At 34.7% G+C, this 15,378-nt stretch overlaps 1 protein-coding gene across 1 annotated transcript in view; it reads left to right on the top strand.

The window, feature by feature from the left end:
• The window catches only part of LOC107571467 (unconventional myosin-Ig-like), a 22,882-nt gene extending 9,825 nt beyond the window's left edge, over positions 1-13,057 (top strand). Inside the window, exon 2 of the mRNA XM_016257792.1 lies at positions 12,513-13,057. Coding sequence (XP_016113278.1) covers positions 12,513-12,675 — 163 coding nt within the window. The 3' untranslated portion in view covers positions 12,676-13,057. The remainder of the gene's footprint in view (positions 1-12,512) is intronic.
• Positions 13,058-15,378: the final 2,321 nt, after the last annotated feature.

Below are 15,378 nucleotides of genomic sequence, written 5' to 3'. Positions count from 1 at the left end.
GAACTGGCTCATATTTTGTACAGTTGGTTTGATCACATCATTAGAAACAAGTGTGAACAATTTTGAATCGTTATGTGTAAACGATGACAACTGTGCTTTAGTTGTGTTTAACTTTTGCCGCTTGTGTTTAGCATTTTGCATCACAAATGCATCACAGTGTGATAAGTGTTTAAGTGAAAGAGAATCTGTTTAAAATTTAGCAAAAAGAGCGCATGAGATTTGCAAATAGAGCCTAACTGCCTGGATGTGTTTAAGGTTTAGCAGAAAGAGTGCTTTATTCGGCAAATTGGTTTAAGCTAGTGAGAATTTGGTTCAGAGTCACAAATGCATCACAGTGTGATAAGTGTTTAAGTGAAAGAGAATCTGTTTAAAATTTAGCAAAAAGAGCGCATGAGATTTGCAAATAGAGCCTAACTGCCTGGATGTGTTTAAGGTTTAGCAGAAAGAGTGCTTTATTCGGCAAATTGGTTTAAGCTAGTGAGAATTTGGTTCAGAGATTGGGGTTTAGTGTTTTAGCAATTCAGAAAAACTGTAATATATAGTAAAGTGTAATTTATTCTTGTGATGTAAAGCTGAACTTTCAGCATCATTACTCCAGTATTCAGTAACAAAGCATTGCACTTAATGCTGATGAGAGAGTCTGTAGTGCAGCAATAGTTTGAATGCATTATGATGTGGAAAAAAAACTGAAAGTGGTCATTATTAACTCTCCCTCCTGTCGTTCTGTATGATTTCCATTGATGAACGTTAATGCTGCTTTTTCCCGTACGATGAAGCATACTTTGACCAGGAGTTGATCAACTTCAGAAAAAAAGTATCATAAGAGAAGTCGATGGAAGCACATTTCCAACACAGAATAATAATAATAATAATAATAAGGGTTAATTGTGACTTTACTCACAATTCAGACATTTTTATAAACTCAAAATTATGAGATAAAAAGTCACAATTACTTTTTTTTTATCAGTGACAAAAACAAAAAAATAATTGTGAGACATAAATTCAGAATCGCAAGATATAAACTCAGTATTGAGATATAAACTCAGAATAGAGATATAAACTCAGAATTATGAGACATAAGCTCAGAATTGCGAGATATAAACTTACAATTTATATACAAGCTCAGAATAGAGATATAAACTTGGATTTGTGAGATATAAACTCAGAATTTAGATAAAAACTCATAATAGATATATAAACTCAGAGTTGTGAGATATAAACTCAGAATTGTGAGATATAAACTCAGAATTTAGATAAAAACTCATAATAGATATATAAACTCAGAATTGCAAGATATAAACTCAGAATTCAGATATAAACTCAGAATTCAGATATAAACTCAGAATTCAGATATAAACTCAGAATTCAGATATAAACTCAGAATTCAGATATAAACTCAGAATTCAGATATAAACTCAGAATTCAGATATAAACTCAGAATTCAGATATAAACTCAGAATTCAGATATAAACTCAGAATTCAGATATAAACTCAGAATTCAGATATAAACTCAGAATTCAGATATAAACTCAGAATTGCAAGATATAAACTCAGAATTGAGATATAAGCTCAGGATTATGATATATAAACTCAGAATTGTGAGATATAAACTCAGAATTGTGAGATATAAACTCAGAATTGCGAGATATAAACTCTGAATTGAGATAAAAACTCAAAATAGAGATATAAACTCAGAATTATGAGATATAAACTCAGAATTGCGAGATATAAACTCAGAATTTAGATATAAGCTCAGAATTATGAGATATAAGCTCAGAATAGAGATGTAAACTCAGAATTGTGAGATATAAACTCAGAATTATGAGATATAAACTCAGAATTTAGATAAAAACTCGTAATAGATATATAAACTCAGAATTATGAGATATAAACTCAGAATTGCGAGATATAAACTCAGAATTGAGATATAAGCTCAGGATTATGATATATAAACTCAGAATTGTGAGATATAAACTCAGAATTTTGAGATATATACTCAGAATTGCGAGAAATAAACTCTGAATTTAGATATAAGCTCAGAATTATGAGATATAAACTCAGAATAGAGACATAAACTTTTGTGAGATAAAAAGTCCCAATTGCCTTTTTTATATTTTATTCAGGGGCAGAAAAAAACAGAATTGTGAGATATAAATTCAAAATTATAAGATATAAGCATGGAATTGCAAAGAAAAAAGTCTGAATTGTGAGATATAAAGTTGCCCTTTTTTATTCTGTGGTGGAAACGGCTTCCATAGAAGTCCATGTGACTTGTACATTACTGTACATAAGCCATTTGATACATTTTATATGAGGAACAGACTGCAATTTAAGTCCTTATGCACTGAAAACCACCTTCTTTGCTGGAACTACACATTTCATTCTCATTTCCGCTTATTCAAACTCTCAAGATGTTTTCCACCAGGTGTGACGTCAGTGACACCAAATGAATGTCTCATGATGCAACAAGTATGTATATACAAAAGTGCATATCACTGAATTATAATTTATATTGAGTCTGTTACTCACAATGTCAAATGATGACAGGATTTTCATTACTGGATGAGCTATTCCTTTAATTATTTTTTGGAGCTGGTGAAGTTGTCATTTGTCACATCAAATAGAGGTTCAGCATGTGTTTTGGCCCAGCAGTTTACCCCGATTTCCCCCTACTCACACTTAGTGAGACAGCCTGTTCCTCCACACCTCTGTGGGACGCAGATGATGCTGTTGCCTCGACGATAGTTGCCAAGCAGCTGAGGAAGTGACATGAAAACCCATTAGAAAACGAGGCATTTGTTGCATCCAGTGGGGACATAATTATGGATTATAATGACTTATACTGTCTTTTTACGCGTTGTGTTGCATCATGCCGCGTAAACATAAAACCATGTCTGCATTTGTGATCGGAGAAATGTCAAACAACAAGCCCTACTCTACACTGCTCAAAAACCTCGCTTTAAATATATAAAATATAAAAACTCTTTAAATATAAAAACATACTTACAGTCTGTGAGTCAGAACAGCCGGCATTGTAGTCTACTCTACCAGGATCAGGAAACAGTCCTCCATAAAATGTGCTGCACACATCTGAATATTTGGGTTGAAGTGTTCTGGAACAGTGTTGTAAATACAACTTAACCATTGATTTCTAGTCATGTCCTCTTTTGGAAGACCAAACAAAGTAGCGGCAACAACAATACTACAGCGAGAATAAAAGTTACGCCTTCTTTCTTTGCGTGAACATTTGGGCGGCGTAATGCAAATCTTCCCACATAGTGACATAGACATGTTAGAACGAGCCGTTTTAGGAAGGTGTGGCTGACTCTTAACTTTTATAAAGAATATCTCTTTGGATTTGAGACTTTAGTCTTTGCAACTTTACAGATCTTCTTTATGCACCAAGAGCGTGTAACACTTCAGAGAGAAAGGAAAACTTGAAATCACATCTTATGACCCCTTTAAATAGGCTTCAATCTGTGGACTCTTAATGATCTCTCATCTTATGACTGCTGTGGTTTGTTTTAGGGCCCCAAAGGCTTTTAGTTTGTCCATAAAGGGCTGTATTGCAGAAAAAAACACAAGCCTGTTTATGTGACTGTTTGGTAATCTCTCCCTACAATAATTATGATTACAGAGTAGGTTATTGCACTCAATTTTGGCATAGTAAGTAGAACTGTATGAAGTAGACACGAACTACGCAAGTATTTTCATGATTACACAAGTTGTATACACAGTACTGTAGAGTTCAGGTTGTAATTGACTTGGATAGTTAACTAAAAATTAATATATGAATTTTCTGTCATTATTCAACAGTGGATACTACTGTATTTTTTTAAAGAAAGAAATTAATAGTTTTATTCAAGAAAAATGCATTAATACTTCTGAATTTTCTATTCATCAAAGAATCCTAAAAAAAAGTATCAGTGTTTCCACAAAAATATTAAGCAGCAGAATTAAATTATTCCTGAATTACTGACTGGTGTTTCAGCTTTGATCACATGAATAAATTGCATTTTAATATATATTGAAATAGAAAATTATTATTAATAATATTTCAAAATATTGCTGTTTTTAATGTATTTTGATCAAATAAATACAGCCCTGGTGAACATAAGAGACTTCTTTCAAAAACATTAAAAAAATTAACAGTAGTGTACATGTCGCTAAAAGTATGTGATTTTGAACTAATCAAGGACTTGAGATCAAACTAATCTTACATTTCCCTTCATTTCAATGGGATGTGTCGAGGGATTGAAATTAACTTTTTTACTCACCAGCCAATTTGGCTACAAAATTTTTAAGTTACCGGCCATTCATAATTTCTACTAGCCAAAAAAAAAAAAAAAAACGAAATAAACCAACAGCTTGAGGCTGACTACATGACAAAGCGACTGTTGCAAATCATTTTCTGTCGGTACTAAGGGTGTGCGATATTGACAAAAAATAATATCTCAATATTTTCTGGGATTTTATTGATAAAGATAATTAGACAATATTTAGCTGAGTGTGTTATTGTGCTGATATCTTAAGGATACAGTGGACAGCTGACTCCTAAAGTTTTTAATATTCTTCATATTCTGTGGTCAGTTCACAGCAGTGATAGAAATTAATCTTTTCCAATAAGTTTAGATTGATTTTTACCTTTTATAGGCAGTTTTACCTTTATAAAGCCATTTTAACTAAAAGTGTGCATCATCTTTTGAGTCAAATTCTTACATTTAATCAGGCAATTATAACAATACTACATTTAGGCTGTTACTTAAACAAATTAAATCAGTATCAATAAAATTCATCTTTGCAGAAGTTGAATATGAAGTGGCATTTAGATGTATTTACACTTGTTAATGCAGCTTAAAGGGACATGGGATGCTTTAACCTGCAGTTACAAATGCATAAATAATGTTTTGATATTTTAAACATGAAATGTTGAATAGTGATATTTAAATTATTTTAAAAATTAAAAGATACATTAAATGTGAAATTAAATCCGCCAGTAAGTGACAGCAAGTCACTGTTAAGTGAGCCATTGCGAATGAACCGAATTATTTAAACGGTTGATTTTGCTCAGAGACGCAAAACAGCGCTGTGTTTGGAATATTTTCTGTTGCCGAAATAATGCAAAAACAGCCAATATGGTGTCTAAAACGTAAGTCTCTTGATATTAACTTATTGTTTATTGATCTGTTGTATAAAATCAATATCACATTTGTAACCATGCTGATTTTTTTTTTTTCAACGGCACTCTTCGTGTGATATTAACTATATGAATTGATATAAATATATACATGTTCCAACCCCCTTATCTTGAATTATGTGATCATTCGTAATGCATATTAACAGACAGAATCATGCAATGAAAGAATGCACTCTAAATGCGCACAGCACAAAGTTAGTCTAACCAGACTTCATCACGTCGCGTATGCGTGCACTTTGTAACTTAGGTGTGTTTTGTTTGGTTTTTGCAATATACTCGATAATGTCATGATGTCTCACGAGTTCAGTATTTGCGCTAAACCTGCGCAGATTTGGCCTGCATGAACTTCCCAAAGAAATTAATGAGTGAACATAACTTACGAAAAGTAACCCGCCAAACTGGCTAGTGATTTGACAGCGTTACCCGCCACAGCTGATTTGGCGGGTGTTAATTTCAAACCCTGGATGTGTCACTGTTATGAAAGAAACATTCCTTTCTTATTTCTGCACTTTCTGTCAGCTGTAATTATTTCCTGTCCCTTCATTCTCTCTATCAGTCTCATATCTTCTCCTGCCATGTTTTTGTATCTCTGCTTCCACCTTTTGTCTCTCTGAGAGAGTTTGTCACTTCTGTCTGGTTGTTGACAGATATGCATTCTCAGCTCCTGTCCTGAGAGCCTTTGCCTTCGGGGAAACGGCTGACAGTTTCGGAGAGGGCGAAAGAAGTGATGTTGTCTGAGAGTTATGGATGAATGCCTGAGGTGAAAATGATTTTAAAAGCAGCAGAGATGCAGAAGTCTGTTTAGTTCAGGATGAAACTGAGTGAAAGTGGCAGAGGGAAAGGTGGAAGAGAGTTTCCACTGACCTCAGATGACTTAGTTTTATTTAAAAATCTGTAAAGGCCTGCACATATATACTCTATTAATAAAAAGCTGAAGGACATTGACATTTTTAAATGTTTTTGAAAGAAGTCTCTTATGTTCAACAAGGCTGCATTTATTTGATCAAAAATGCAATAAAAACAGTAATGTTGTGAAATATTATTACCGGTCAAAATTCTTTTTGAATCGATTTCAAAATGTAGTTTATTCCTGTGATGTAAAGCTGAATTTTAAGCATCATTACTCCAGTCATGATCCTTCAGAAATCATTCTGATATGCTGATTTGATGCTCAAGAAACATTTCTGATTATTATCAATGTTGAAAACCGTTGTGCTGCTTCATATTTTTTGTGGAAAATTTGATGAATAAAAAGTTAAAAGAACACAATTTATTTGTAATAGTAAACTTTTGTAACAATGTAAAATTCTTTACTGTCAATTTTGATCAATTTACTTTGATATTATACTGGAGGGTTTATTTGAATCACCATTGGTTTAATAAAAATACAGTATGATCTTGGCCTTTTTTTTTTTTTTATCAGTCAAACTGTAAGAACAATATTCTGACACTTGCTGATGTAAGTGATGCTTGTAATTAAAATAAAATACATATAAACCAGCTGACATGACTCACACATCTAACAGTTTTTATCATAACGGACAAATCAGTGTCAACATTTTCACTAGTGTGCCCTTTTTTCTGAAACTACATGTTTGTTCATGTATATTAAATATTTCTAACATTAAGCCACCAAAACAAAAATACTGTTTAATAAAAGATTTAATTAATTATTTTTTCTCAGAAATTGCTAGCAAATTTCACAAATAATTACAAACTAAACAGCTAGTAACATTGATTTAAGCGTGAAATTCAAATAATATTTATATAATATATTTTTTTATAATATTCAGATAATATATATATATTTTTATGACTTTGAAAAAATACTTTTATAGTGTATGAGAAACAAAATCACAGTGTCTTTGTGTTTTTTTGACATGCATTTTCACTGAGAGACTGAGAATCTCGGATATGATGCTGCTAATTTTGCTCAATAATTTCATCATCATATGGACAAAAATATTTTTAATAAAGTAATGCAACATTTCACATTGTATCTTCATGGCGACACTGTTAGAAGAAGTGCTCTCTCCTCTTTAGCTGGTGATGTACTCAACAGGCCATTAGGAGGAGACTGCAAACAAACGCACGCAGCCCACAGGGGCCCAAACTCGGGGTGTGATGGTAAACAAAAATTATGTGCAGTGACAGCCGGGCCCCGGGGACGCAGACTGCCGTGTTTGCGTGTGTTTTCTTGAGTCGGTTTCCACTCTTAGGAACGGGCTTGCAGGAATAGCGGCTCTAGAATGTGTGTTTTTCAGGCATGGCCCAAACAGAGTTGTCAATGATTCACAGTAATGGACATGGAGATGTACACTCACATGTGATTATAGCAGCCATGCAAATGCTGAATGAATGAAAGAAGATTCAATCTTCAGGGCACGCAAGAACTGTACAAAGTTGCTGCTGCGTCCCAGTTCTGTCGCATGGTTTCCATGGCAATAAATAATGCAGCCCCACTGTTCTCTTTGGTTGGGGCGCCATGTCCCTGAAAAAAAAAACAGGTCAACTCAACCACACGCCTGCACCCCTCCCGAAGTTCTTAGAGGATTTGCGAAAATCACTGCGCAACTTACCCAACTGATCTACACTAATTGTAACCAAATTGCTCAGGAATAGTTCACCTAAAAATTTAAATTCTGTTCATCAATCATTTATTCAACCTCATGTCACATTCCAACCTTCTTATGTTGTTTGCTTGTCTGTTTTTGTAAAACTCTTTGTGCAGCTTTTTGCATGCAAAGAGTTCATGACAGAATGATGACACCATTTAAATTTTTTCAGGGTAAACCGTTTCTTTAAAGGGGTCATATGACGTTGTCATTATTTTGTGTATTTGGTGTAATGAAATGTGTTTATGTGGTTTAAGATTCAAAAACCACATTATTTTCCACATACTGTACATTATTGTATCTCCTCTATGTGCGTCGATTTTTACAAAGCTCATCGTTCTGAAAAGCGAGGTGTGCTCTGATTGGCCAGCTATCCAGTGCGTTGTGATTGGCCGAATTCCTCAAGCGTGTGACGGAAATGTTACGTCCCTTACCATATTATGATGCCCTGTCCGGCCGGAGGGTAACATAAAACCATGTCTGCGTTTGTGATCGGAGAAATGACAAACAACAAGTGCTACTCAACACTGCCCAAAAAACTCGCGTTTGGATCGTCAGTGGCAAATTCTTTAAATATAAAAAACGTACTTACAGTCTGTGAGTCAGAACAGCCGGCATTGTAGTCTACTCTTCCAGGATCAGGAAACAGTCCTCCATAAAATGCGCTCCACTCATCTGAATATTTGGGTTAAACTGTTCTGGAACAGTGTTGTAAATACAACTTAACCACTGATTTCTAGTCGTGTCCTTCTCATACGCCTTCTTTCTTTGTGTGAAGATGTGGGAAGAGTTGCATAACGCTGCCCAAATAGTGACGTAGACATGTGGGGGCGTGTTAGAACGAGTCGTTTTAGGTAGTAGTGGTTGACTCTTAACTTTTATAAAGAATATCTCTTTGGATTTGAGACTTTAGTCTTTGCAACTTTACAGATCTTCTTTATGCACCAAGAGCTTGTAACACTCCAAAGAGAAAGGAAAAATTGAAATCGCATAATATGACCCCTTTAACCTTTCATCTTGACCAAGGGTGGTTAATGTCCTCCAGTGTCAGGTTTCTCTGGCCTTCTTCTGGTGAGTTGGTAAATCAGAAGAAGGTCAGTGGGTTTGGTGGCTTGGAGCCCTGATGGGAACAGCTGAGTGGAAAGGGAACAAGAGAACTGAGGAGTTGCGTGACCCGCGAAAGGCTCTTTTCATGGCGGAGTGCCGTCCACCTGTTGAAGGGCTTATGAGGAAAGCATGAGTGCGTATCTGCATGGTTTGGGGTGGGATGGAAAGAGAAAACCTTACAGAGGGAAAAAGACCATCCTGTTTTACTATAGTTGGTGCAACCCAGGGATGATATATATATATTTGTGACCCAGGACCACAAAACCAGTCATAAGGGTAAATTTCTAAAATTGAAATGTATACATTATCTGAAAGCTGAATAAATAATCATTCCAGTGATGTATGGTTTGTTAGGATAGGACAATATTTGGCCGAGATACAACTATTTGAAAATCTGGAATCTGAGGGTGCAAAAAAATCTAAATACTGAGAAAATCACCTTTAAAGTTGTCCAAATGAAGTTCTTAGCAATGCATATTAGTAATCAAAAATTAAGTTGTGATATATTTACAGTAGGAAATTTACAAAATATCTTTATGAAACATGATGTTTACTTAATATCCTAATGATTTTTGGCATAAAATAAAAATCAAAAACAGGATTTTTTTTTTTTTTTAAAAAATGAAATCTAAAAAACCCAGGACCACAAAACCAGTCATAAGGGTAAATTTCTAAAATTGAAATGTATACATTATCTGAAAGCTGAATAAATAATCATTCCAGTGATGTATGGTTTGTTAGGATAGGACAATATTTGGCCGAGATACAACTATTTGAAAATCTGGAATCTGAGGGTGCAAAAAAATCTAAATACTGAGAAAATCACCTTTAAAGTTGTCCAAATGAAGTTCTTAGCAATGCATATTAGTAATCAAAAATTAAGTTGTGATATATTTACAGTAGGAAATGTACAAAATATCTTTATGAAACATGATGTTTACTTAATATCCTAATGATTTTTGGCATAAAATAAAAATCAAAAACAGGATTTTTTTTTTTTTTATAAAATGTAAGCTGCAAATATGTAAAAAAAAAAAAAAAATCATCATGTACACTACTGGTCCAAATTTTGAGATCGGTAAGATTATTTTCTTTAAAGCAATTGATACTTTTATTAAAGAAAGATGCATTAAAATGATCAAATGTAGCAACAGTAAAGACATTTAAAATGTTACAGAAGTTTTCAGATTTAAATAACTGCTGTTCTTTTAAACTTTCTGTTTATTAAAAATCCTGAAAAAAATGTATCACAGTTTTCGCAAAATTATGAAGCAGCACAACTGTTTTCAACACTGATGATAATAGTAATAAATGCTTCTTGAGCAGAAAATCAGCATAATAGATCGATTTTTTTTTTTGATCACAGGAACATATTCAAATATAAAACAAATATTTTAAATTGTAATAGTATTTCACAATATTGCTGTTTTACTGTATATTTTTCATCAAATATATGCAGTCTTGGTAAGCATAAGAGACTTCTTTCAAAAGTATTTTAAAAATCTAACCGACCTCAAACTTTTGAACAGTTGTATATGATGTCAAACCTATCAGCTGTGTCCAAATTCACAATATATCATTGCCTCTCCTACCTTATAGATTTATAAAATAACTTGGCAGAAAAAATCAAGAAATTGAACAACATTTCAAAGTACAGCAATACACAAAGGTTTTTAGAGATCATTTACTTAGAGGTTTACAGAAACTGTTTCTAAAAAAATTCTAAAATTGAGAGGGGGTGCATCGTGTGCAAAAGCAGGACATTGTAAGTGAAATAAGTGAACAAAAAATTAAATATGGCCCATTACCAATGTACAATATTAAGATGTGCATTTATGTAGCATTGCATTTGTGTCAAAATGAAAGAGACTAAATGAAAGAGACTTTGTGTGGCATAGTTGTGCTCTCAGTCTGAGAGTTGGTGATCGTGTTAAACACTCTGAGGAAGCGAGAGGACTTCGCATTTAGGGAACAGGGACAGGATCAGACAACAGAGGTGTACCTTCTCATCTATTCTGTCCTACATAGAACATTATTTTTTACTCCATCAAATGGGACTTTTTGAGCCCCACTTTACCATCTCTGGACCACTTATATAACAGACTGAAAATTCCTGAATGTGCTTAAAACAGCATTTTAGCTATAATTGGATACCATACAGATACTTTAGCCTTGTTTTACATATACATTGTTTTACTTGTCATACATTATTTGGTCAGTTTTGTGCAAAACAAATTAGTTGTACAGTCAAAAATCAACCAGCATGGTTTAAAGAGTGAATTAAAATGTTTCTTGAGCAGCAAATCAGCATATTAGAATGATTTCTGAAGGATCCTGTGACACTGAAGATTGGAGCAATGATGCTGAAAATTCAGCTTTGCTCACAGGAATAAATTACATTTTATAATATATAACAATAGAAAACAGCTATTTCAGATGTTAATAATATTTGAAAATATTACTGTTTTTACTGTATTTTTGCAGCCTTGGTGAGCACAAGAAAAAAAACGTAACTGTTGAATTGTAGTTAACATAGTGAAGTTTAATACTTGATATGAGCAATAGTCTTAAGTACTAGGCTTGCCGCGATAGACGGTGTTGACGGTGATACCGTTGTTAAGCCGCAACACCGGTTACGTCACTTGCCCAGTGATATCCGCGTTGGTTGCCATGGAACCAGGGGCCTGTTCGGCTTCCTGGGGTGTTACGCATTTCGGGGGAAGGGTCCACAGGTCCTCATATGGCTTGTTAAGTGAGGGGTGTTATAGAGTATTTGTTAAATATAGCTAACAAAATATATATTGTGTGTTTGATTGGTCCAGACGCTACATATATTAGTTTCTTATTTAATTGGTTCCACATTGTTTGCTGATTTTTACTTTATTTAAACTTTGTGTCATTTATTTATTTTATTTGACATCAAGGTATATGCCGTGCCTCCAAGCTTTCTTACTCGTTTTGCTAATAAACGTTCTACTTTCTTATTTATTTGGTTATATATTATACATGTTTTACTTATTTCCAGTTTTGTATACCTATTTAAACTTTATGTAAGTTATTTGTTATTTTATATTAGGCATAGCGTGCCCTATAGCATGGTGTATTTGTATTTGTTTTGTTAAAAGTTCTGTTTTATAAATACAACGTCAAACTCACTTTAGGGTATTTTGTTGTTGAATTCAAGCAATTGATGCCAAATTGACGCTAATTCGAAGGGAACGCCCCCGAGGTGAGACTGGTATTACCGGTGTTGTCACACGTCGATTAACCGGTGGGAAAATTTCCTCACCGTCACAACCCTATTAAGTACTACTGATTAGGCAGAAGCCGTTTTATTAAGGCATCTGGAGTGATGAGTCGGTTTATTGTTTCATGTGGCAGGGCTGAGTCACCATCTCTGTGCAGCTGTGTATCAGGACATGTGTCTCCTACATTGGATTCTCATCATGAACCACTAAAAACAGCAAAACCACAATTGAGTACACAGCTCTGACTGCTTTTTATAGGCCACAGGGAGCTGAGAGAGTGGTCTTTTTGGGATGTATTCACCGTTGGCTAGAATCTGGAGTAATTATGTTATGTGTTTATTCCAGAGTGAAGAACACTCCACTGCCCGTCAAAGTGTGCTCTACAGGACTCCAGGTACACATGAGCGGAAAACCTAAGAGTATCATCGTCGAGACCAAACCCGGCCAGACCGTCGCAGACTTCAAGAAGAGTCGAACAGGATTCACCTTACTGCTGCCCCATCAGTAAAGCCAAGACTTAGGACATAAAACAGTATTTAGCCATTCAGTCATGACGGCACCGTAACTTCCAGAGATTTCAAACAGGATTGGATATGTTTGTACATAAGCGGAACACACTTTTTTATTTTCTCAATCTGAAGCAATGCACTTTTTTTTATTAAATAGAGTGCGGGCGGCTGTGATGATGTATTTTTGTAGGCCAAACCAGAAGTTTGTATCACCCAGGTTTCCTCGATTTTTCCACTGGCTTTTGGATTATTGCAGAAAATAAGCTTTGCGACCGACAGAAGTTTATGATTCTTACACACAAGTTAACACCACTTTTATCAATTTTGAGACCTTAATACGACTGCCAGAAATGAAAAATGTAATGTAGGCTATAAATGAACTACACCACGGTCACATGACATCGGTCTTTATTTTAAAACATTTTCTCTGAAAGTTTGAGTTAGACTAGTTTGTAAGAGTGTGATTATAAACACAATGAGGCTGTAGACAGCCTCTGTAGTCCCATTAGGCCTTTCAAGCTAATTCACATGTGGTTGGAAATCCTATTCAAATTGCATTTCTGGAAATCCATTTCAGTCTGACCGCTCGGATCAGATTTAGCGTAGCTTTTTTGCCTGTGTCACGTAAAACGTAAACACGCCAGACGTTGTTTGTGGAAAACATGCTGAAAGTTTTTGCACAAGCAAGGTTGTGTTGTTGCAAAGGGCAAGTCAAGCTGAAAATGGCAATACAGAGCTATTCTACTCACATCTTTTAGTTTTGAGACCGGCGGCACAGTGCATTCCAGCTTCCTACGTTTCTGTCGCTGCCTCATAGGACGGAATATAATCCAGCGCGACTGCAACATGTCGTAAGACAACATCTGTATAGCAAACTGTATTGCTGTTATTGTTGTTTTATTGTTTTTATTGTAGAATAATACAATGTCGTTACCATAGAAACCAAAGCAGATATTTAGTAAAATGAAAGAGTGCCACAGGACACACAAATCGGATCTGAACAGTTGCGATACACACAGTGTGGACTGTCAATCATTTAAATCAGAGATACACCAAAATCGGATTTGGACTGACAGTCTGAACAAGGTTTTATACACTTGTTAACAACTGTCTTTTTCAAGACACATAAAAGCTTTAGAATAAAACATGAAAATATCTTGAGCTTATGTTCCCCACAGACCAAATTTCAGGCATTTAACCAAAAACCCATTCAAAACACCTGCTGACTTCAGGACGATGGAATCAGAAGAGCTCAAATACAAGTAATTTACAGGTTTTGGTCTATAAAGAATGTCATCTCGGCAGCACTCCCTGTGTTAGTTCTGTGTTAAACAGAAGGAACGTCTAAACCAGTTAGTGCTAGCGTGTTGTGTGCTTGAAAAGAAGATATGCAGCATAAATGATCCACTGTTATTCTGCCGTCCCTCCTCTATTTTAAATTTTGCACATGAAATTGTGCGTTGTGTCATGTCTTTTGAATTGTGGGGGGGTCATGTAATAATGCTATTTTATTATTTATCAACATTTCAGAAGGAATGTTATATCGATATGGCCTTTGCACTTTTCATATGTAGATTCTATTTTTATGTTCTTTATGATTGTATTTTTTTCTCAGGGTGTACATTTGAACTGTGGAGATGTAACCAAGAGTATTTTCATGTGTTAGTGCTGTCATTGGGGCGGTGCCTTTCAAAAGGTACTAATACAATATACTTCTAAAGTGCTAATATGTATCTTTACATATGTATTAATATGCTAATATGTACCTTTTAGCTTTTGTACCTTTTTTGTACCACCCAAGTGACAACTTTTGTACCTTTTTTTTCTGAGAGTGCAGGAGTATTCAACCAAGATTTACAACCCCTCACGTTAAACCTAACAATATAGTTACTGCTTTGTAGTAGTAATATATAAACGATGTGATTTTAATGCTTATTAATATCTGTCAAATGTTGTATTTAAAAACAGCAACTAAACTGTAATCAAGTCATATGATATTGTTTTATTAAATGCCACATGCAGTAATTGTGTGTTTGTTGTATATGTTGAGGACACAATTGTATATAATGACTTTGGTATTACAATGGCCTCATAAACCTAAACATACTTTTTGAAATGCCAAAAGGTTCCTGTGAGGATTATGTTTAAGGTTAGGGGATATAAAATATGATTAGGAGAGTATAAAATCCATTATGCCTATGAAGAGACCCTGTTAAATTAAACCATGTGTGTGTGTGTGTGTGTGTGTGTGTGTGTGTGTGTGTGTGTGTGTCTGAAGATTCTCAATAGTGACAGGTTGCCTTACTGTCGCTCTGTTTTTTATTTCCTGCTTCCACTCCCCTGCTGCGAGCATTTTTCATCTATTCTGACACCCCTGTTTTCTTTTCTTTCTTTCTTTTTCTTTGTGATTTGACTATTTTTTGACGCTTCTTTGCACGCACCTGTCTGTCTGCTGACGTTGGACTCTGTTTCTGTCTCAATGTGTCATGAGCATCATTGGTTATTGAATATCTATTTTTTTCCACACCTTTTACTCAAGTTGTCAGTTTACTTTTGGGTATTTGACATGAAACATCAAGCAATGACATTCTGTTCTACATCAAAAATGATTTCAGATGGGAGAGTTCTAGTTCTTGTATAATTAGTATACATGCAATTATGACTTCATTTTAGTTTAGAGATTGTCTGGAATAATTGTACTT

The sequence above is a fragment of the Sinocyclocheilus grahami genome, unplaced genomic scaffold (assembly GCF_001515645.1).
Source record: "Sinocyclocheilus grahami isolate Dianchi unplaced genomic scaffold, SAMN03320097.WGS_v1.1 scaffold1597.1, whole genome shotgun sequence".
Lineage (NCBI taxonomy): Eukaryota > Metazoa > Chordata > Actinopteri > Cypriniformes > Cyprinidae > Sinocyclocheilus > Sinocyclocheilus grahami.
This window is presented reverse-complemented; position numbering and strand designations above follow the sequence as displayed.